The sequence below is a fragment of the Serinus canaria genome, chromosome 3, assembly GCF_022539315.1.
Source record: "Serinus canaria isolate serCan28SL12 chromosome 3, serCan2020, whole genome shotgun sequence".
NCBI classification, from domain to species: domain Eukaryota; kingdom Metazoa; phylum Chordata; class Aves; order Passeriformes; family Fringillidae; genus Serinus; species Serinus canaria.
In genome coordinates, this window is record NC_066316.1 from 47,645,013 (window position 1) to 47,670,511 (window position 25,499).

At 35.1% G+C, this 25,499-nt stretch overlaps 1 protein-coding gene across 12 annotated transcripts in view; it reads right to left on the reverse strand.

Annotated features, from left to right (window-relative positions):
• Window positions 1-709: 709 nt before the first annotated feature.
• Window positions 710-25,499, reverse strand: part of STXBP5 (syntaxin binding protein 5) — a 102,052-nt gene continuing 77,262 nt past the window's right edge. For 3 of the 12 annotated variants that reach the window (XM_009092768.4, XM_050973011.1, XM_030235349.2), the window contains 9 exons: window positions 22,258-22,317; window positions 22,114-22,161; window positions 15,299-15,349; window positions 10,971-11,210; window positions 9,206-9,569; window positions 6,551-6,716; window positions 5,692-5,803; window positions 3,301-3,521; window positions 710-2,598 (listed from right to left, as the gene is read on the reverse strand). In XM_009092768.4, coding sequence (XP_009091016.2) covers window positions 2,557-2,598; window positions 3,301-3,521; window positions 5,692-5,803; window positions 6,551-6,716; window positions 9,206-9,569; window positions 10,971-11,210; window positions 15,299-15,349; window positions 22,114-22,161; window positions 22,258-22,317 — 1,304 coding nt within the window. In that variant the 3' untranslated portion in view covers window positions 710-2,556. The remainder of the gene's footprint in view (window positions 2,599-3,300; window positions 3,522-5,691; window positions 5,804-6,550; window positions 6,717-9,205; window positions 9,570-10,970; window positions 11,211-15,298; window positions 15,350-22,113; window positions 22,162-22,257; window positions 22,318-25,499) is intronic. The other 9 variants (XM_030235352.2, XM_030235351.2, XM_030235355.2 and 6 more) reach the window with 5 other exon arrangements.

The window sequence follows — 25,499 nt, forward strand, 5'->3', positions numbered from 1 at the left end:
TAGACTAAAATTGTACATAGCCCCTTTTATTGACCAAGAACCATTTCTGTATTTATCTCATGAGCAACCATGTCATTATTCTTCCTATCTAGAAGCATGCCCTGAACATAAGCACCAGAAGAGATACAACTACAATAGATTCTGTAACACCAAATAAGCCACTACTCCTCTGGTACTGCCAGATGGTCTCTCATTGCGTCTTATTATTTTGCTTGCTGGTGGTTGTCAAGTGCATCTTGATGAGAAAGTTAAGTATGCTTTCCTTTCAAGCCAAGGTCATCTTCCATTGAATGATACCATAATTTGTTGAAGAATACTTTTGCAATCCTCTCCCCCAGAGCCTGACCAGGATTCTGTTGCCCTGAAATGTACTTTATCTCCAGCAGGTCACATAATAATGAGTCAACTCAATTTATAAATGTGAGACAAGGTAGGGGACAAGTGTCAGCTAGGGTGGGTTTTTTTGGATGTGGGATGGGAAGTGGTTTATCTCATTTTCTTCTAACTGGATGTCTCACAAAATGGTGCTAAATAGGCATTAATTAGACACTAAAAAAATAAATTAACATGCAAGGCAAATATTGCATGGCAAACTGAGTTAAGTAACTTAAGTAAACATTGCCTCAGTAGCTATGGGACAGAGCTATCAAGAAATCATAATACTGCTTGTTTGAATTGTCACATTCTCATTTTTTAAGTTCTTTGAGCAGAGGGCATAGTAGGGCATGCCCTTTTACTGGCAACACAATTCAATTGTCTTTTAAAAATGTTCCTTTACCTAAAGTGAGAAAAATTATCAGTTTGTGCTTCAAAGCCTGAACATATTTTCCTCTCATTTGAAAAGTGATTTAAGGAACCATAAATGACTTCAATATTTTGCATCCTTGAGGTGTTTTGTAAGGTTGCCTTATCTGTGTACCTGCAACATCACTTCACAATACAAATATAACCAAAGTTTTGCTTTGGGAACATTCAGGAAGTTTGTGAAAAAAGTACACAAAATGCTATGCTTGGAGAAGCAAACCTAAGTGATTAATTTCAGACCTATCAGCTTCTAAGTACTCCCTTTTATAAAACAAAACCAGTGAACAACTATTCCTGATTTGAGGAAAAAGGTCTAAATGAATTTTGAAATGCAAGCATTTATTTTAAGGAATCCTCTCTTTTAAAAAGAGCCCTGGTTATTCACACTGATACAGCTTTAGTGCAGTAGCCACTAACCAGTTAGCTCAGCTGTATTATTTACCTCACCCAAATGGAACATTATTTCAGCAATTCCTAAAGTTTTTATGCACACTTTATCACTGCTTACAATGCAAACACTGCTTTAGAGATTAAATCCAAACTTTAGGACAAGTGTCTTTGGTGCTGCATGGGGTTGAGACAGGTATATGTAAAATAGCACTACTGGCAGAACTTAGAGATTGGCTAAACAACATACTGACAATTATCAAGTATTAGATGCTTGCTTGCCGTTATTCATGGTGGTGGTGTGTAAAAGTCTGAAAACCTGAGTCCAAGGTTATCTAATTTCATAGTAAAGGACTAAAGGGGCATCTAGAACTTAAGTCTTGGCAAAACTATCTCAGCTATTTCAATTAATGGCTGTAAAGATACATTCTGTCGAACATTTATAAAAACTCACATCATGAATGGAACCCACAGCCAATTCTAAATGTTACACAACCTGAACCAATAACTATTTTTTGGCAAAAATAATATTTAACTGAACAGAAGTTGAAGAATTCTTACCACAAGGAAGATGTTACCACATTTCACATTGCACGGCCATAACACAAACGAAAACTCCCAGCATGACACATTCCAGTCATATTATTCACTTGACTTTTTAATGCAAAAAAATACGTATTCTTTTGTTTTGCACGTCACAGAATATGATGTGAATACAAGAGTACTAGATCAGGGGTCCAAGAAAAGACTACGCACAGGTCAACTATGTATACAATTTTCAATAAGAAATCTTCCAAGCTTCCAGCTTTTTAAATGTAAGAAGTGACAGGAAACTTCAACTCTTCTTCAACAATAATGGTCAATATAGCGAGTCCTAGAGAGGGTAATTGTAAGTCAGCTACTGTCCAGCAAGACAAACAGCTCGATTCCAGCTCTTAGACCCCTGATTTATTGCCTCTCCTTACAGGAGGGTATAACACTGGCAGCAATTACAAGAGCACAAAAACTTTTGGCATATGAAATATTAACACAGGATTGACCCTGCATTGCCCCTGCCCATCTCACCACGATTTCCCTTTACTCTCTTTTCCACATGTTCCAGCTACCTTCTCTGTTCCAACTTTATGCTAACCAACAGCTAAGAAACACTCAAGTTTCTTTTTTTTTTGTGTGTGTGTGTTTCTTAGATATAAAGCTCCTCAGTTAAAGCCAGGACTGAGGTAAAACAGTGTGTCATTTGTGCTAGGAAACAACAGTATCCGATGGTGAATACTCCTTTAAATTTCAGTGGTCCTGCCAAAATTAATGAAAAAACAAGATTTTTTCACCAGGACAAAATTAAACAGATGTGATTGATGAGAGTCATCAGAACTGGTACCACTTCTTGTCTTTGTACTTCAACATCATCTAAAAACAAAAAAAAAAAATCTAATTACTGTTTCTGTAATGTACCAAAATGTACAATGACACAAACAAATAATATGCTTTACAAAGCAGCATGAGAAAGAAGGCTTTTAGCCAGGCTTCTCAAAGTTGCAAACACATCTCTGAACACTGAGAGTTTAGCATGATGAATTTTCTAATGCTAACATCATTGCTGGTGAGCTAGCCTCAGAAAGAGACATTTTTGGGAGAATGGGGAGGTTGCACAGGAGTTTAGGGTGTGGAAAGAAATTGGCATGAAAATGAATGAGAACAGCCATTCTGTGGAAGTCACTGAGGAAAAAAACGAAGTTGCACTCAGAGGGTTTGCATACAACAGGATCTTTCTTAAGGACAGCAGGGATCTGACATAAAACAATTACTCTTCTTATTAATTCAGTGACAATAAGTGATTTTTTCAGTAATGGGGATTGAGTTGCGCATTTAGAAGCTTACATGCCACTCCAGCAGACTGCATGCTCTAGAGCAAAGTGCCAGGAGACAGGGCTGTTTACAATGAGTACTTAATTGTTAGAAGTGACAAGTGATGGATGAAAGGGAAGCATCCTTTATCAATGATACTGCATGCCCTTCAGATACCGCTAATGTGCCTTTGGCAGAACTCAGTCACTTGCAGAATTTGCATTTATTTGACAATCAGTTTAAGGTTCAGTTTAACAGACTCACCTCATGAGCATGTTTTGAGAAAGAATCAGCACTGTAAAGCATAGCTGCAGTTTTTTCTTCCAGTTCTCCCAGTTTCTGTCCTCTTTCATCCAGTGCCAACCGTGCTCGTGCCAGTTCACCAACTACACCAGATGCTGCTCCTTTGACACCTTCGATACCCCCAGGTCCTGGAATATGCTGGGCAAGACTCCTTGATGCCTTCCCAGATGCTGATTCTCCAACTGGAAGCATTTGCAAAAGAAGAAAATACAGAAGAGTAAGTTTTTCTATCATTGTGACATAAATATCACTGAAACTAGTTTATGTAGAGGTGTAATTTCTTTGCATGGAGACCAAACAGCTTATTGTAGGTATGACTATGAGCAACACTCACTGCTCTATGTTAGTAGATGTTTCTACATTAGAACTGAGGCATTCAAACATATTTCCAAGTTTCCCGGTAGGTTATAAAACTGTAAGCTCCTCACAGCTCAAGAGTGAAATTAAAATTCTGATGTTCATCAATAGAATTGTTAAAGAAACACATCACCAGCACAATATAGCTTATTCATGAGGAATGTGTTTTGAGTTCAACAGACAAAGCAGGGTATTGAAATATTGAAAAGTTGTGGTCAGTTCTGGAAGTGCTTTGCTGGTATGTAAGCCAGCCAGTGTGATTCCATCAGCAAAAGTTTTTTTTGATGGAAGCACGCAGACACCTGAAGATTAGGTGTCAGTGCTACCATTACTGTAAAAATATTGCAAAAATTAAAAAAAAAGAAAAAGAAAAGGAATGTAAAGGGACAGCACAGCTGTAAGAACAAATCAGCACAAAAGGTCAGCTGAACAGCTCCAGACTCCAGTGACAGCACTGACTACATTGACTTTGCTCTTAATGGCACATCAGTCACCCAGTTCAATCTAGACACTTGATGTGCCAATCTCAAGCAGAATTATAAAGACCACAGAAATATGAGTATTTGTTTTAAACAGTGAAATACTGTTTGAATATTTTCTTTTTTTTTACCTCTAGGAAAAATAATTTTAACTGGTTAAATACATTTTGATGCATTATTTCAAGACTCTCTGATTTGATTTTTTGCTACTATTAAGAATAATTTACATTTAAATTAGTACCATAAACATCTTTCTGTGAATTCCCAAAATAAGAGAAATAATTTCACTTATTACAGATTCTGCTGTGACCCTCATAGTAAATATGGCTACTTTAAAGATATTCTCAAATGTCTTTTGAATTGTTATTGAAGTCTCTGTCAGGCTTTTTTTCATTCATTAGGATTTTTTTCTTCCATTCAATACTATTTTCCTTCTAAAGATCCAAGCCAAAACTTAATAGTGGAAACTTGACATGGTATAAAGAGATAGCTTCTAAAGTTACATGGTATTTTTCCTCTTTCTCATTCTTATTAAATTATAATTTGTGCACATAAATTTCTCTACTGGAATACTTCACCAACCTTCCATAGTATTACATATACATATATGTATATAGAAACACACAAAAAAGAAACCTTTGACACAAAAAGAGACCTCTAAATATCTGATAGTTGTTCAAAATGTACAGGCACAAGTAATGAAGTCTCATTTTTATTCTGCAGAGATTAAAAAACCACCATAAAAGAAAGGATTTGTAGGGCACCTTGTCCATTTTGACAGATACATTTCACATGAGTAAGAAGAAGGTTCTTAAAAAGAAGCTTGCATAATATGGTGTGGCATCTAGCAAATATCTACATAAATAAATGGAAGATATTTTCCATAAATATATTAAAGTGCTTAATGCCACCACAGTAAAAAAAATAGTAAAAAAAAAAAGGGAGAAAATTATAAAGAAATGAAAGTTTTGCTAAATCTGAATTTTACTATTCTATAAACAAAGGACTGAATTGAATATATCATACAGTTCTGCCCTTGCTGTCATTTCATAAGGCATCTCTGCATAAGTAAAACAAGGAAAATCTGGCAAATAACTGACGTAGAGTGAAATTTTAATTTTCTCACTGTCTAGAATAGAATTCTCCAAAAGCAGTGCCTTTCAGTTTGCCAGCATAGATAGAATCATGGTCAGTACTACATGCTTCATAAAGATGAATAAAAGTAAGGTTATAAAACAAGAAATTATTATAAAACAAAACCCAAAATGTTATAAAATAAAACTCATCTACTGTGAATAAATGAGCTAAAAGAACCTGTGAAAAAAATAATTCAAGCTTTTCTGATCTTCTTGGTAGGTTGTACAACACAAAATCTATGAAAAAAATATTTGTCACTCCCTATTTTACTCTCCTCTCCACAAAAGTAATGTTCTATGAACACAGATAATACATTTACCAAGGATCACTAGTTCCCTGGGAAGCAATACCAGAAAAATAACAATTAATAATAACTTACAGAGTTCTTCTCTGTCAAGTGACTGTGCCCCACCACCGAACAGGCCTTTGAAGAACCCCCTGTTTGGTGCTTCTGGTGTTTCTACGAGAGTGAAGAGCTCACCCAACATTTCCTTTGCAATGAAAAAGAGACATAACAAGGCATAAATTATTAAGAATAATGGAATATTCTTTCACTTTCAGAATCTGAATTTCAAAAGAAATATGCTTTAATGAGCATCTGTCTTTGCAAGGTGATGTAGGAAATAGAAAAATAAAAAACATATTAAGAAATTTGTCCAAACTATCTGCTTCCAATGGTTACAAGCTTAGAGCTCAAAGAATTCAGAAGCAAAGAAATGCATTCAAGTAAAGCTTATTTGCCCCTCTACAACTTGGGCAAGACTCCTGACTTTGTTCTATTGAAACTGCATCTACAAATACTTACACCCACATAGCAGTATGAAGGTAGAGCCTGCAACTCTGCTTTTTCAATATTCTATACAACTACCGAAGCATGACTGAGAATTTTTCAAGCTGTTAATACCCCTGAAACATAATAGCTTCCTTCAAATATCCTGAGTTGGCATTCCCCACTTGTATCAGCACACACCTCCCCCAGCATCAACTGATCAAGGGAATTTTAACTGCATGTTAAAGGAAGAAATTTCCTGTTGATCAAAATTAAATTAGGCAAGAAACTGATTCAGCTACAATAGGATGATGAAACAAAAATTTAAGCTAGAAGTGATTCATTCAGAATCACTCTCTACAGTGAAGGAAAACAAAAGGGAAAAACAAAAATCAAAGCACAAAAGCCTAAAGGCTCAGCTCAGAATGTATCTAAGAAAATAGTGATTTTTTTAAACAGAGTTCCTTACCTGAAGATTTTCACATGTTTCTTGGCTGTAGGTGAGCCTCTGTATTTCAGTTGGTGAGACAAGATAGAGTGCTTGTCCATTATCAGTGAAGCAGAACGTTCTGGCTATCCGCATGTTGGTGAGTGGCAGGTAATACACATCCAACAATGGCCTTAAACTTGGCAAACTTAAAGAAAAGAATTAAACCCCCATAATTATAGAAGAAGTGTCTCTTATTGATTAAATGGCTGATTTTTAAACTGTAATACATAATCTTTTCTCTTCACCATCTGCAGGATTCCACATAAACAGTCATTATTCAATGACGTTACAGAATCTCAAAACATCAGATTTTTCAAGGAAGCACCTCAAAAGTGAAATAAAACATCTGCACCACAGATGCATTTAAAAGCATTTTTAAAATGATAGTCTGAGCATGTAAATCACAAATTCAGTATTTAACAAATTAGGCATTACTTAATAATTACCAAGGTATTTTGATAAGTATCTACCAAGAGTTTACAATTAAACATCCCGTCTCTTCTCTCAGGTTAATAATTTCTCCTTGACCAAAAATACAAGTCTAAAAGATCTCTCCTCAAGAAAATTTAGAAATATAACATGAGTATGCTGTCAAAGGAAAGCAGAATGCAGTAGCTTCAAGCAATCTTAATAATTAAGTCCCCCTTTTTTCTCTGACTAGATGTTGAAGAGTAAGTCCTCTTAGAGCAAAGTTTGCTTACCTTGTATTTTCCGATTCTATACATGGAACTGCAGAACTTACTGTACTAATCTACTGAAGAAGAGACAGCACACTTGGGCTAGAGCAATATTCCCCTACCAAACATTCCTCTCCCTTAAAGTGATAATAAGTGCAAGGGACAAAACACCTAATTTCTTGACAAGTGGAACCCAAAATAAAACACTGTCTCAAACATAACCTGTGAAGTTCTTCTAAAAAAAATTACAAAAGTTGTTGGCTGCCAATGTGCCAATAATACAGTAAACAGCTGCTGCTGCTGCAGACACCATCCACATAAGGTTATTAATTCTAGACACTAAAAAAGCAGCCAATTAGGAAAACTGAAGTTAAAACCAAAAAAAAAAAAAAAAATGTAGTAACCACAACAGTGTCAGGCTGCCTTGTTCTGTTTTTTTGATTTTTCTTTTTTTAGCATGATGCTGAGATTGCCTTTGGAGGCAAGTTTCAAAAGTGAGAAATAAAAAGCAATATTGTCTTGTAAGCATATCACTCAGATATGACACCTCTGCCATGCATGTCTAAAATAAGAATATTCCTAAGAGTAACAGGGAAGTGTTTTGCTTCAGATCAATGGGAGCATAAAACATTCTTACAGCTTCAAAACACAAAAACATTAGATCAGATAGGACAAGCATGATATCCATGAAAGCATTTTCATCATTTCTGTTAGGTTTGTTTGTTATTAGTCCTATCTGAATTTACATCAGTAGTTTAGTACTGGGCATCTTGGTTATGATACAGTGCTCTGACAACTTTACAAGAACTGCACATAAGGTCCATCCCCAGCAGCAATTAATGCTTATGAAATGGAGCTCAGCATTGGAGTCCAACCTCCCCACACAAGGAAACAATTCAGCATTTATAATTTACCACATATGTAAAGTTCATTAGAAAAGAACGTGAATCCTGAAGAAGACAGGATTTGTTTCAATATATGGTATCTGAACATAAGTTTAGTTTTAGGTAGGAAAAACAATACTGGGTTGCCCTGCAAGGTGAGCAGCTTTTTTTAGAGATGTTTAGATAAAACATGGGATATACACCAATGGAGTTACAGACTTACATACTACAATTAAAAAACAAGTTTTGATTGTATCAGTTTTAGTTTTACTCCTAACAACTTCCTAAAGAAGTATTTTTTTACAGAGTTTTCCAAGCTGAAAGCTTCTTTTGGCAACCTTAAAATAATGTTTTAGGAACTTTACTGGCATAATTTTATAGGGCCATGTTCTACATTCATCTTATCATCAGGCCACAACTAAACTGCAGGTGCAAAGGTTTAAGTATATAAACACTGCTGGTTCAGAATAAAATAGCACTTAGATACATTTAAGATAAAGGACATGAAAATTACATCGGTGACCTGTAAGTATATTTAAACACTTCTACTACTACAACACATGTTTAAACTCATAACTTAAACCCCTTACTTTAGATGACTTATTACTATACAACTGACAGTTAATCTTGCCTTCATAGCCTGGGTTTAAGCCTTTAAGGCATAAACAAGCTACACAAGAAAATATTGAGGCATGAGTGTGATGCAAACCGCAGCACAAAACCAGGCAGAGTTCTGGTCAGGTGCAAGCTGAAGGTCTGACTCAAGGCACTTTTCTCCATCAGGAAGTAAATTCAAGTTTTAGACCAACTTAAAGTCATGGACCTATATCACCTGTTTGGAACTATGTGTTGAATCAGTGTAGCTTGAGCTAAAGTGGTAAACTTTTTCATGTGTTAAAGACAAAACTAAAAGGAATGTACAATGAAAATCATTCAGGTTCAAGTATTAGAGAATCATCAGCACTGAGTAAATGTAATTTTTAAAAAACTCATCATCCTGTGGAAAAGGAACCTTTCTGTGTAGCAGAGGACTATTTCTGTTTGCATTTAAGTTACTATCAAACCGGTCTTACCTAAAAGTCATAATATGTCCATTGGCACAAAAACATGCAAGGCAGATACTGTTACTCAACGACACTATGTCTCCACGAAGAACAAAAGAAGTCTCTGTTATATTTTGCTTATAAATACAGTTCTGGGATGGCAGTGAGATAACTTTTGCTTGCTTTTCTGAACATATCACTGCATATTGGTTTTCACTGATTTCCTGAGAGGAAGAAGGGGATACAGAGACAGGTCGTCGCTTTTTTGCTTTTTCTTTTTCATCTTTATCTTCATGGTGTTCTCTCCAGGTCTCATGTGCTGGTGGGACCAAAGATCCTGTGGTGTCCAAAAAAGCCATTCTCAGGATTGCCCCTTTTAGCCTCAGGATGGTTCCTAGGAAAGAGTAGTTGAACACATTTCTAAAACAGTTCTCCTAAATTGCTTTCCATGTTAAAAAATATTCCTTTAAGAAGATAGGAGAATGAAAAGAAAAAAAGAACATCAGTTTGCCCCCCTAGCAAAACAGATGTACACAAACCTTGGGCATTTATCTAAAAACTAATGAAGCACAAATGTAATCAGGAAAATGTTAAACCAGTTTTAAAGGGTAAAGTGGGTGCATACTCTTTCATTAACTTCAAGGGAAATGTATTTGTATTTAAGTTCAGTGTCATAAATGCAACTCATTTAATTCTCTCCTGATGAGTACACAGTATATTTAATATTAACAATAAATGTTATTAGTCAAAGGTGAGCACCACCTTTTCCTTCAGTTGGTTCAGAGACAAGCATGTGCAGGTTTTTTATTTCTCCCCTGCAGTTCACTTTTGAATCCACTTCTCTAGCTTGAAATGAAAAAGTTTTCCCTCCTTACAGTTCAAACCACTGTCTCTGTAGGCCAGACCTTTAGCAAATCAATTTTATTTTACTTTAATTCATTTACATGTAAGTAACAACATGAACATTTGCTAAGTCCAAAATATAAAGCAATGTCTTTTAAGGATTATGCTGCAGATCCAAAGGGGAAACACACTGCCTAGCCTGCAGCATTGCTTTTATGACCAAAAGTTAGAAAATCTGACCACTGCTGTCAACCCCTCACTCAATGGACACAAATCCCGTATATGGTCTAGATGTCCACTCCTCATCATTCTTTAAATCAAATGGCATTGCAATTTGTAGGCTTGATACCATCTGCGTAGAAAAATGGACTAGAGCAGCATGTTCTGCATGAGACAGTGGTAGCAGGAAAGCTAAATCTATGACTAACAGTCTATCCAATAAACCATTAATACATAATTACAACCAAATCAGTGCATCAGAAAAACAAGATCCAAGACGTTTCACAGCAATCCAAAGGAATATAATTATCACTAATAATTCAAGCTAGCTGTTCAATTTACAGCCTTAGTTTGCACTCCCTTTTTTTTTGCTGCAGGAAAACTGATTGACTCTTACCTCATGACTAAAAAAACAGTAATAAATTGAGCATTTGATACTATTCATCTCTTCTGCTATCTCTGTTTAACAACTACAAATGGTTTCTCAGCAACTAAACACTGAAGTGATACTTTTTTATTTTATGAAACTGTACTTTCCACTTTTCTAATTTGAGAAGCTTTGGTAACAAAGTAATCACTCTAGCTTGATAAACTTACCAGCAAAAGCAGTGTAATACATGTTTAAAATTAATCATTTATTGAAAAGAAAACTCCAAACTGTTTCTTAAAAAATAGGAAGAACGACAACAATACTTTATCAAAGTGTACTTTAGCCTGTCTGCTTTGTACATACCACTAGGAGAAACAATTACTGGCTGAAGAAGTCTTTGCTCTCCTCCTGGGGGTAAGTTCAGTACAATGACAAGCACTGTACCCAGCGTGGTCCCAACCCACAGGCATGGGGAAGGTGATGTATCAGCCTTTCTTGTGAAAGTCTCACAAAAATGAAGAGCTGAAATTGCCTCCCGTGACTCTTTATCAATGCTAGTTACACTAGAACTCCGGGATCGACTGAAAGAGTTGTCTTTGACATCTGAAAATAAACCAGTATTAATTAAAAAGAATGGCAAATTGGAGGAAATAAGATAATTAAATTTTTTTTTGTTCTTTAGCATCACCTGTATACTAGCTATAATGCCATTGATTTTTGTACCCCTATCCTTCATCAGTCCTATCTCCTTGTTCCCCAATTTCCAGCTGTTTCTTGAGCAAAGCACTCAATATTTGTTGCAGAGGTTGCCATTAGGTAATTACAATGAACAATTTGAAGGCATATTTTTGTCTTCTAAAGCCAGAGAATAATAGTTATCAAGTGGTACTCCTTAAAAAAGCTGAATGACAAACCTCTCTGTCAATTAGTTCACTGAGCAGATGAAAAAAATATTGTTTTTTTTCAACACAGTTAACTAATCTTAAGAAGATACAACTATTTTACTTTAGGAAATGCAGTGACATCTGCACAGCATGATAGCATGGAACCTGTAATGATTCACAATATTGTTCCACTTTAGGAAACTCTGTGCAGGAGATCTAAAAAGCTACTTAAACACCCCCAAACTTAGTAAGAGGAAAACAAATGCTACCAAATGCCACCTGGAACTGCTATGCAAAGCTGAAGATTTCCACTGGGAATGCTGTAGCATAGTGCCAGTAATAGCACTAAAGCCCTTCCAGATGCCTTGCTCACTGTTTAGCAACAAGTCAATTCTAATGTTAACAAAAGTAAATTGCTGCTCCCCTCTTGCTGTATGCTATCTGTAGGTGTGGCAATATCTGATACATCAGCAGACACTGAATTTGTCTATGCATCCACAAATTAATGATGTACCTTCTTTTTTCGTAATTGTAAAGTTTTAGCACAAGACAGCTCTCACCAACAAATGTTGGATGCAATTTATGTTATGCTTTAAAAAAAAATAAATCAAAAAATCTTTTGAGTAGGGTATAGATGCAATTGTCATTTTAAAGCAGGATTAAGGGCTAAAGAACAACATTCAAGCATGTACTTTTTGGAACTACTACTATGTTAGTTTCATTAAATTATTGAAAAACTTTCTACAAAGAATATCTAACATGCATTTGGAAAGCATACATACAGATTTCAACTGACTAAACACACACATCTACTTAACACAAACAGTGAATCTTCTGAGGAATTGCCTCATTCCAACAAGGATTGAAAAAAACCATTGTCTTGTTGAATTTTAGCTGTCAAATATAAAACATGGATTATAGGAACTAACTCAATCAGATGCTGACATACTAAGTTTTCACATTAAAAACAATAAATTCAGTGTAAAACAATGAAAACAATAATTTGTTTTTAGAAGTCTTCTAATGACCACCACCTCTTATGATGCTTGTTTTTTTCAGGCTTGAGTATTTACTAATTTAATGGGGTTTTTTTCAATTTTAACATGGATTAATCAGTCTGCAATAAGCATAGCTTTACATGTCCATTTGTGTGTTCTAGCTATTCGATTTGAACAACATTTGTAAAAATTCCAGAAGCACTGGAATGGACAGGAGAAAACCAAGGAAAACTAACTTGTCAGAGATATGGGCAATTTTGAGAGTGGATAATCCATTCAGAAGAGAGAACAGAGGGCTAAAAGTTTAACTGCTTTAGTGCATTCTACTGATCCTGAAGTCAAGGAAGAAGTTTTTAAATGGATTAGATTTAGATGAAGAGGAAGGAACAGCAGTGTGATGAATTGCTATGCACCACCAGAAGGATGGAAAGATGAGGCTTGTGTGAGGAAGTAAAGCAAGGAATAGCACCTAGTGGCAGTAGCATCTTAATCACTGGATTAGAACATTGAAAAGCAATGGTATAATGCAGACAAGGGTATGATCAAGATAACTTGTTTTAGAAAGCAGAGAATAAGTACAGAAACACATAGTTTAGATTTTATCTGTTCAGAGAGGAAGAGGAGCCAGTTAAAGATCTCCAGACAGAAAATTAATTTGCAAGAACAAGATCATGAAAGAGTAGGTTTCAAGAAGCCATGGAAAGATACAAGAGACAATGATAAGGATAATGAATTTAGGAGCAAGACATTTCAGTTGTCTCCTACAGCCCATAGATATGGCCACATAAGTGACAAAAATACAAGCAAGCCAACACTGAAGAACACTATACAAAAACAGCATCACTACAAGAAAAGATAGAAGCAAAACTAAATGTAACAGCTTAAGAAAGTGATTTACAGACCTGAAAACCTAGCATAATTTTACACAGAGCAAAATGAGGTTTCTAAGCACAGATATTCACATACATGCAAAGTCAAAACCAGTCAAAGGCTATTGCAATTCAGAAGGTACAAACCATTTTATGAGTTTATCAGAAACGATGTGACGAAAAACCCCTTCCATTATTTCAGTAGAAGGAAGAGCAAATATTAAGTGATGTAGAAGACACTGTAACTCTTTCAAGATTGGAAAGTGCTGAAAAAAATTCAGCATTCACTTTTCATCAGTCTTCATTAGGAAAAAGTAACACTTCCAAGTAATTATTGCCATCAAAGAAACGTGAGTAAAACAGCAGAATTACAATTGGTTGATACTTAAGTATAAATGTGTTCCAGTTTGCCAAGTATGAAATTCACCCTGTACCCAAAATTATCCCTAAACCATTAGTTAACATAGCATGGAACAACAGAAACATATTGAAAAGAGTCATCAAATTCTTCAGCTCTTCTGTGCCAACATGGCCACAGTCAAATTGCTCTAGTTCCAGACACTGAGCTTAGAAAGATGAGGAAAAATTCCAATTCCAGAGGAGATTAACAGAAGCCACCCCAGGTTTAGATAACATAACCTAAAGAAGAAGGAACTGAATTCTGTAAAGAAAAAAAATTCTGTAAAAATGAAATTAGAGATATGACGACAGATTTCAACAGCATAAAAAAATTACTAACGAAGATAGGGAGTAAATGTTATCCCTGTTTATTGTGCAAAGGACAAAAAAAAGTTAATATGGAAGCAAGGAAGGTGGATTAAATAACAGAAAATCTATCTAATTAGACTACACAACATTGAAACTTTGTCTGATATATTTCTAAAAAACTTTTTTATTGGAGGTTCATGAATAGATCAGATGTTAAATTGTCAAAATATCTGTTTCCCTGCCAAATGATCCTTGCCAGTCCTTGGATAAAGAATCTGTAAGAATTGCTTCCAACTTAACATTTCTCTGAGAGGGGCAAGCTGTGACTGTAAATCAGGGTGGTCCAGCTCAGTTTGAGAATATCCCAGTGCCACAGACTTTTCCCCTTGTTGACAGCAGCAGCACCTGGCAAACACACAGTGCTACAGCTCCCATCTGATCCCGGCTGTCTTCTGCTGGGCTGGTGGTAGCAATTCTGCTGCAGATGGAGGAGCAAGCTGTGGCAGGCAGAAGGCAGCTGCATTTATTACTGTAGGTCTACAGTTGTCCCCCATCATCTTTAGAGAACAAGTCAGAGGAGCTGGATCTGATCTAACAGCTGGCAGTCAAAGTATTTAAAAAACCCCCAGCCGACTCATTTGTACATCCTTTTAGGCAATGCAATGACCTTTAGTACCACAGACCTCATAACTGAGCTGATCCTCACTTAAAAAGTTACGATGCAATTTCAAGAAAAATAAATTCTCAGACTGGTCATCCATCCAAACAGCTGAATATTGCTTTACTTTAGAGAGAGTGGTCACAAGACAAGTAACATCTATAAAACTATGCCCAACTATTTGTTGAGAGCACCTCAACATATCCAGTTAAGATATTTCATTTTTCAATTTAAAGTGTATCAGGTGGTCCTAAGCAGGCAGCAGCAGTTTTCCTAATGCTGTCTGCTTATTCATGTTTTGCTATCACAGCACTACTGATAAAGTGAGTGACAGATACCTAAAAATTATGATGAAAGTATGATAAGCCATATACAGGAATTGCAGGCTTACCTTATGATGATAGCAATGACATTTTGTGCCTGAGAGTCCCCAAAAAGAGTGGAATTAAAATTTTATTTTTACACTTCAGATAAATGCAGCATAAAGTCATGATAGCTTACATAATTTAGGCCTCTTACTTTAACATACTCACATTCAGATTTAGTAAAAAAAAAATCAACTATACAAACTTACCTAAATCAGGCTTTAACTCAGTTGGCAAACTTAGCTTCCTGGACATCTTTGCTGAAAAGTGAAGTATATCTTTTTTTTAAAAAGAATAAACATAATTTTGCTGGTCCTTATTTGCTTCTTTTGCAATATTTAATACATAATTATTTATTACATTCATTGAGGTACTTTAAAGGATTTCCACTAAAGCAGAGCCTCACTTCCTCAAGTGAGTGGTACAAACTAAATCTTGGAAGACAGCAAAATCCCTAAATACAGCATCTTATGACTTTTGCTGAGCTTGATTTCTCTTCAGGCAGGACTTAATGGATTGGATGAACTTGGCTTTGCTTCAACCTCAAGTTTTAAATCCTCAGGTGAGAGGTCTGAATTGCAAGGATATGCACTGATTCTTATAAAAAGTTAAGATCCCATCCCCCTTTCTTATGTCAACTTTCTGATCAAACCTGAGACATTTAAAATAGAAAAAAAAAAAAAAAGAACTTGAAATTACACTAAAATTAATGCACATGTGTAAAAGCTAATCACCTGAGAGAAACCTGAGAACAATGAAGACATTACAGAGAATAATCATAAAATCAGCAGTGCACAAACACTTGCAACACATTCAAAAAACCAGAAAGATTTTGATAATACTGCTCAAGTGAAAAACAGCACTTCAACTCATTCCTGACTTAGAAATAATTTTTATAGTATTGGAAATCTTGCAGTCTATTTAAACTGCAGTACAATACAAACAAATGCTGCTACAAAAACCATCACAAATAAACTAGTAGGCATATATACCACTTCCATCTTACTTTCAGTAATTACTGGAGAAAGAATTATTTTGATATAGTCTATCTGCTAGACCAGGACTAGACTCTAAATTTATTTCTCAGTCACATGCTTCTGCTTTGATGTATCATTTTTATGATCTTGCATGGGTAATACTTTTTTTCCTAAAGTAGATATTGAGCTTAGCCTCATAATTCTAGGAGTACATTGTAATGGATACCTCTCAAAGCAGCCTGAATCCTCCTGCTTATTTCTGTTAAAATTGGGAGTTACCTCATTCTAATTATCGCTTTAACAGAAATCATTCCAATTTCTACATACCCTGAAGAACAGCATGTGACTTAAAGTTAGTTCCACTCCTCCAAAAGTGAAATACTTCACTGTATCATCAATTATGCTCATCAATATTGCAAATTCTAGTTATCTGAATAGTTGAACAGTTTTATTCCTGTCATACATCATAAAAATTTGAGAACAAGACTCCAGAAATAATCTTCTAATTTCCTTTATGTGTCAATGTTAAAAGTATGCCTGAATTAAATTGAAATTACTTACTCTCAGGCAGAAGTGCTAATCACCTATTTTAGTGCAGGCTGAAACTGAAAAGGGCAGCCTGGGTGTTTTCTACTCTCATCCTTGCTTTAGCACTAGCAAATACCTAACCTAATGGTGAGGACAAAACTCATCTAAATGAGATTTCTGCCAAGGGTTGCTTCCAAACAAGATCAACTCCTATTTCACATCAGAGCTCAGAGATAGGAACAGAAAACCAGGGTACACAACAGCAGTAGTGACAAGGAGCCATCTTTGTGCTGTCAGCTTGAACTTAAATCAGCTTCTGGAGACATCATGAAATCTTATCTGGAATAGTGAATTTCAGGATGGGCAGTCCTCATAACACTTTCTTCTTCTGTTGGACATTTAAATAACAAGAGCTGAGGTACTGAACAAAACCTGGAGTATGTACACAGAAAATAACTGGAGCTATTTTTGGCTTTTAACAGCTTTCACCACGTGTAAATAACCTATTTAACTAATTGAAGACCACTACAGCCACTCTTGGCTTTTCAAATAGAAACATTTGGCAAGATCTTAACAACTGGGAGAAAATTGACAAAAAAAAAAAAAGAAATTGCGAAGTTACAGATAATATGACATGTAATAGCAAGTATAGGCAAATGTGTTGGATTCTGAGAGCCAATCCAGTTTTAGCTTTTTGTTCCTTAGTGAAAGGCCAGCTGTGTGAACTAGGCTGATAAGATACAACAAATTTGTCAGACAATTTTCAACACATGCTGAACTATGCCTCATTAATAGGACAAGAGGATACAAGATTTGTTAAAAAGGATATCATTACTGGAAATTGTGAATTACTGTGCTATGCAAAAACCCCCCAACATTTCAAAACATATGTTAATGTGTCAGAAACCTCAATAATTCAAATGTAAATGAGAAATAAGAACCTATTCCAACAGCAATGGTGCCATCTTGTGTTTAAACAAAAAACTGCCTAATCATGCAGTAAGAAAATAGGAGTATTTCACCAGCTAAGTCCTTTTTCACTAACATTACTCAGTATAAAAAAAAAACCCCTTGCATTAATAATTTTTAATTTTTACAATTTTTGATAAATTCAGGTTTTTTATGCCTCAGATGAAAACCAGCAACATGCTAGATCCCTTGAACAAAGCAAAAGATATAAATCAGAAAAATGGAAGATACAGGATGGAGATCTACAGAGAGAGCATTCAGTGCCAGGCTTTTCACTCCAGCTGTACAACAGGGCAGAGGTGATGCTGACTGCTCCTGCTGCACGTGGCTGACTTCAAGAAGTAGCTGTCATATCAGATTTCAGTATCTCCCTTGTTGCAGCAGCATTTACAGCCCAGAGAGAGCTCTGGGAGCAGCTGTGCTCCTCCTGGCATATTGCTGCTCAAGGCAACAGTGACTGTTTTGCCTGGGTTTAGTCCTACATTTAATATTTCTCTATATTAAAAAACTTAGAGTAATTCACAGGTGCACACCCATGTTCTGTCAATATATATAATTAGGCATCATATTACAGAACTGTTCAAACCCAGGGATTCTTGGAGATTTCTCACAGGTCAGGCCTGGGAAGGTTGGTGTTAAAATATGAAAGACTGCCTATCCATAAGATGTTGTGTGTCAGTCTAGCAGGAACAATCTTCAATTCAATGAAGAAAACCTGAAGTGTGGGAAAGCTTCTCCCTAGGAAGCTGTGCCTTAGAAGCAGCAGTTACATTTCATTTGCAGTGGGTTATCCTGAGCTGATGCTTTAAATGTATAGCACATCAGTTTGAAAGCTATACAGTGACTTCTCCTCCATTACTTTTATTTTAAAATAAAATTCTAAAGATTATAAAAGAGAGGTGTCTCAGAGCTTTGACAACCAAGAGCACAACTTATGAAGCCTATTTCATATACCACCATATGAGAAATAACTAAGCAGCTTAGAATTTATTAGAGACACCAAAGCTCCCTAATTATTCTATATTTGACAACTACGCAAAGTGAAATATTTACATTACCAATTAACTAATGTTGAAATTTCTAAAATTTACATGAGAACAATAAAACCATTTTGCAAAAAACTGTAAGAAAACATGTGCTTGAATGCATCAAAAATTAGATCAAAGTATTAAAACCACATTGAAAGAATTGGTTTTTGACATTAGGGCAGATAAGAACTTATTATGAACATCCTAAAATTTGGTTCTATGAAAACAGCTGTAATGGTCAATTATTATTGCAAAGTTTGAAAAACTTAGGTATATGCTTCAAATGTAAGAAATGTGAGAAACCTCTGTCAGTACTTACAGCAGGGATTACAAAAGTTTGGAACTAAATCTACTCTGCTTAAGTTCATCTACTAATACTCTTTCCAATTTTTTTTTTAAATTTGTAAAGTGAAGGAAATAAATAAGACCAATTTTCCTAAGAATTGTTTGACACAGGCTACTAGAACAGTTAAAAGTTTTAAAATCTACCATATTTTGCAGGCACCTTTACTAGGTATTTCCAGAAATGGTTGTTATATCTTAACTTTCAACACAATTTGTAGCTATAATATTTAATCATCTGTATCTCTTCATGGCAAATACTTAATTAACCAAATTATGAGTTAAAAAGCTGAAGGTTTTGCTTCCACTGAAGCTGGATCCCAAAGTCTTTCTATAAAAATGTAATAGTCTTAGAAAATAAGTACTTCCTACCAATTCTTCTTCTTGCAAATTAATTTATATTTAGTTTATTCCTTCATATTACTTCATAGGATATTGTTTATACCTTAAAATAAGTGACATTTGTAAGAGATGTGTTGGATTCAGTAATGGCCACAGTACTTTCTAAAATTTCTAGAAATGCTTAGTTAAAATAAGTATCTCAATATCTCCAAGAAAACAATTAACTATGATTTTTCCAAGGTTCATCTTTGATGCAAATTAAAGGGAAGCATGACCCAAAGGCAACACATTCACAACAGGTCTTTAACTTGACTTACTATCCATTCTTTAGCACAGAGCATTCACAGTTGTGTATTTAGAAGAAGATAACAAACAGACCAACTGATCAAAATATTGGTGCATGAAGCATTTGCATATTGTTTTACAGAAATCTGTAGAAATGACAATGCTTTACATGAGCTGCAATAAAGTGATAAATTGACAATGGCTTCCGTGTTTACAGCTGTGAGTATGACGTTACCACCTTGCAGCCCTACCACTGAAATGAAATTACTTCACACTTTGCTAGCAGCATTCCCTTGCTTCTTGCTCCCATGGGGCATACACAGGCGGGATATTAACAGCAACTGAAGTTACCAATGGAAATGATTTTAATTCTGTTTTGCACCACATTTAGCAGGTTGTATTTTACACATTGACAAGGAATTGAAAGAACTTGAGCTGACTGCTTTGTGTGCCAGTGCAGAGAGCTGTGAGCATGCCATATACATCAAATACATCTAATTCATCCCTGAGAATACAGTTGATGGCAAACAATTTGTTTCATACAACATGGTGATGTTGATGACAGTGACATATTTTACAAAACTCATTGTCCATGCACATTTTGTTCAACAGTTGTCAATTCAGTTTAAAACAATGAAAAGCAAAACCATGCAACTATTAACACAGGAAAGGTGTTTTATTTACATGAAAGAGCTTAGAAGTAAGTTCAGAAAGAGCTAGAATAAGCATGCCAGATAAGCTATAGAAAACATGGTAGCGAAACAACCACATTCAGTGCACAGCAAACCACTCAAAACCGTGAAAATGCAAAATAAATAATTATCTTTAAGCTTCCAATAAACTGTGTGAATTACACAAATCACAGTATAACTTACACCCTGAAGAATGCATTGCTTATAAATAAATGTTTTGCTTTTTTTAGCTGTGAAAAACATTTCAAATACTTTCAGTTGAAAGGCTTCCAGCTGAAACAGATGTGAATGGCTCTATAAAATCCTCATTAGCATACTTTATTAATGCTGTAACATAACTCTTTGAAAAGAAGTGAAAAAAATAAAAAAAGTGGTCACAGTCAGTCAAATTTTCCATGTGTTTTGCACAAGACAGTGTGTCTTATTTTCAAAAGAGACAAAAGGGAAACATTACCTCAAAGGACATTGATATAATAAGCACAAGATTAGGTGTTGTTTTTTTAATGTTTTTCTCAACCTGAACATTAGGTTCTAGTTACCCTGAAATTCCTTTAGGGGAACATACTAATGCTCATGTAAAAGACACTAATTTCTTTTTTAATTAAAGATGAATTCACTTAATGTATTATTGACAGCCATTTGCTTTCTTGACTTATATTCAGACTTTTGCTGCCCCAAAATTAATTTTCCCTGTCATTTCTCATGTCATTGCAAGAAGGTCCAACATAGAGCAAAAAATATGCCCTTTGTACAGTACTTTCTCATTCTGTACCTCAGATTTCAAGGATTACCTTGCCATACTCCTGTTTGTCTCCCTGAATTCTGAATTATTCTTTGCAGCAAATACTGAATTATGATGAAAGGGATTAATATTTTACCATAAAATTTAAATTGCCAAACAGAAAAACAAAGGGGAGACTTCAGGAAAAGAAATATCTTCCTCCTTGGTCTCAAGCTATGCTTCCACACAACCCATGATATAGTAGCTTAGCAACTAGTTTTACTCTATAATTTCAACCTAAACTGACTGAGGAGAAAAAATGAAATTATCCTACAATGATATACTGATTTGCTAAATGAAAACAAAATTAACATTAGCAAAGTGATTTGGCAATCAAAGTAGCCATATCCCAGTTAAGGAAGAAGGTCCCTTTCCCAAAGCTAAATCATACAGCCTCTTGCTTTCATTTATTTAATGAGCCAGTTGTCAGAAGCAGAGTTATTTCCATCCCAGCCATGAAAGGGTTCAATCTACCTGCATACAACACGTCCCAAGGCAATTTTGTTGCCAAATTAAGACACAAGTCTAGAGCTCCTAGGGTATTGTGTCACTGTTGGATGCAGAAAAGTAGAGAGTTCTGGAACAGCAGTAGGGAATACTTATATATATATACAAGCCAGTCCTCTTCCAAATGAATAAATGAAACCATGATAGTACCTCTTTCCTGACCACATCCATATAAAAATCTGACCATATGGCTATGAATACAACACATAAAAATATAAAAATATATGTTCCCAAAACCGGCACATCTTCACAAAAGTGGAATCACGTTGTGACTTGTGTAGACTGAACTCTTACTGTGTATTAGAATTTCACCCATCCAGAAAAAGAGAAGTGCAACTGCAAAATCAGAGAATTTAAATCACCAATATCTTTGATTTTTTTAGATTATTGTGCCCAGTGTATTTAGTACAGAAGCAGCCCATAGAATTACCAAGTAGCGTAAAGAATGAAAAAATTAATACCAGAATGCATTGAAATTTGAATGTTATTTTGTCTTTTTTTTTTGCTGCTGGGTTAGTGCTGCATAGAGTAAGGCACTGAATTAGAAAGGGTAGATTTTTTTCTAGTTCCTACCTATGTCATTGGTTACCATCTTGGAAAACTTTCTGCTTTTGGTCTTCACTGTAAATAATATTATAATAAAAAAAAAATCAATCTAAGTGAATAAAAAGGTGAACTAAAGAAAAATTAAGACTAAAGAACAGAAAAATACTGTACCCTTTTCTATAAAATTATTCATTTTTTGTTCATCATCAGAATTGTTTGGTGAACCAGAACCTACAAGTGGAGACAGAATGAAATGGATATACATTTGACATGAATGAAGGGGATTTAGTTTTGACACAAAAATCAATGTATATTAATACACTTAAGATATACATATATTATACAATATATGTATACATTTAATATACAAAATTATATTCAAGATCTGAGTTTGACAAAGATACAAGAAAATATCAAATACTGATATTGGTATTCTCTGTAGCTGTATTAGATATTATAAAATACAAATTACTTTGGCATGACACAATTCTGGCATATTGGAATTAGCCACAGAAATTACAATGCAAGGTACAATGCTGCACATTGAGTTTATTTCTAGAAATAATGCCCTCATTGAACAAATGTTTACACTGAATAACTAATGGCTCTACTAATCATTGCTCCAGACACAGAGATTAGCCTAAGTTATGATTCACAAAACACAGCTGTAACAACAAAAACAAGTTCTATAAATCTGTTTGAGTTTATTTTTTTCCAGTGAAGTAAATTACTGTTGAACCACAGTTCTTCAACTGCTCTGCAGACAACTCTAGGCCAATAGTGCCACCTGTATTTTTCTTTATCCCAACCCTGAAAAACTGATCTTAGCAACAGACCACAACTTCAGGCTTACTAGTGTCATGAAAATAAAAGACTGCCAGGAAATTAGTACAATTTGTCTAAAAATTTTAAAATTTAATTGGATTTTATATTGTGGAAGTGTGAAACGAGACTGGAACAAGAATTTTGGCACTTCTGAAGACAAAAACTTGACAGTTTAAGTGCTGTACAATCTTTTAGAACAGATAAATGCTCCCAGAGTCTAAGCCTACTGCTGCTTGACATCTATAGAAAAAGCAGGAGGTAAGATTATTCCTCCTGCATTTCCACAGTATTTCTACAGTTCTGTGTTACTGAAACTGTAGGATACTCTCCTAATTTGCACAGGCAGGCAAGTCCCTTTTGCAGTCCTCTCATCTATATAATCACCCACTGGAGGAATCCTAATGGAAGTTACCTTCCACTTCACTTGGACATGGAAAGGTGGATTTGAGATTTCAATCCAGACAGTGACTGGTCTCTTTTACAGATCACATTGTAAGAGTGAATGCCAATAAGGCATTCAATTGCCAATCTCATGCTCAAATCTTAGAGCTAGTAGCACACAAACATTTGTGTTTGTGTATTTTCCTCTTAACTAGAAAGCCTCTACACTGCAAAAAGTTTCCTTAAATTTAGCCTCCATCCTTCTTCTCAAGCATGCCAATACTCTGCAGCAAATTTCTCAAAAAGGTCCTCTATGGCTTGAAATGCCACTTTCAAGCTTGTTTTCAGTCTTGAGCTTTTGCCCAGAAGAGATATAAAACTCAAACCAAACCTAAGGAATTACAGTTCTTTTCTCTTCAAAAACATCAACAAATTATTTCCATACAAGGGTGGTGCATCCAAGATTTTTTTCAAAGGAAAAGTTGAGAAATCTACCATAAGTTTATTCTCATTCACGGAGAGCAGACAACAGAATCAAGGGAGGTAAGGCACAGTCCAACCTTGCTACTAGAAGTTGCTATTTTATAGGAGAATGCAAGAGCTACATTCCCCCTCCATCTTTTGTCCATTCACTATTTTTGGTACTTTAGACGTTATTTTTTAACTCATTATTTCTTCAGCTCATACTCAACTCAAACATGCAGGAGGAAGGTAGGGGAAACCAATTTTAAATTTAGGAGTTTTCAATAACCTTAATTTTCATCTTTGGAGTTGCCTTCATTGCACTGTTGCAGAAGTGCTGAATTTAGTTTTATTCTACTTCAACACCCAGTTATGAAAGAACCCTCTTATTGAAACTACATAGTGTTTTAAGTGGTATAAGTTAAGAGCTGGTTGGGCTAACATTTGGGAGATTCTGGAGCAGGGGGAAAAAAGGATACACATTAAAGGTTATAATCCATTAGCTGCTCATTGCAGACATTTTATAGCAGTGTTCCAGAACCTAGATTTAGCCGAGACTTTTAAAGTGGGTCAAATTCAAATACCATAGTGAGCTGATAACTATGCTCAACCTTGACAGACAAAGGATTTCCTGCAACTGCAGCAATGTATAGCAAATTTTTTACAGGCATTGCTCTCAATATGTAAAAATGAAATAGGAAACATGCTCTTTATTCTCAACACCACAAAAAAAGGTTTCATTGTAAACTATTCTGAAGTTGATGACTTCAGCATGCCAATACTTAGCAACACAGATTTGTCATGAAATGATATCTTCAGGCAAGACTTTTAACTAAAACTCACAGCTAGGTTTTACTTTAATTATAAACAAATCAAATTTACTCTAAGAAAGCTAGCAAAAATGAAAATTATATTGATTGATCTAGAGGAGGGTCGTTCAATTTATAATGAACATCAAAAAACAATTGTCTAATCAGAAAATAAAATTTATGTTAAAATTTCTACTAGTGCTAAAAACACAATATTTTGATTTGTTATGTTTTCAATTTGGCTTTGAAAGATACAGGCCACAATAGAAAAAGAACCTATCTTTAGATTCCCATCTCAATTAGCATTTTACACTACATACTACTTTATGTGCTTCATTTAAATCTGCAGTTGAGTCCTTTAACCTTGAGTAGTTTTGAATGAAACAAAATGACATCTTCAAGAGTTTTCAGAGCAATAAGTAAAGAGAAGGGACAATTTTTAGCTACTACAAAAACTATTCAATCTATACATTGACATGCATTATTAATTATTTACATGGTTATAGCCTCAACTAGACAATATGAAAAAAATAAATCTTGAAGGTTTCATTTAAAATATTCACATACAGCAGTGGCAACTGGAAAAACTGAAAAAAAAAAGGGTGCAGGAGGAGGAGTATCAAATAGGAAACTCCTACTACTTTCTTAGGGTGCTAGTTTCTGAAGACCTCTGATTCTACAGAAAAATAGTAATCTGCCACTTATGAGGAAGCAGAAGTAAACTTGTTCAGAAATAATTTCTACCACTTTTGAGGAATACAAAACACAACCATATGAATTATTACAGGAATTTGTGCATCTCTTGTCAATGTTTCAAAATTCCATTGTGAAGCATGTTCCCTGAGGCATAAATATTTCAGCTTATTCTCTCTTCAATCATCTTTATAACATACTCCTATTGCATCTCTTAAGTCAGCCTTGTTTTAAAAATGCAGT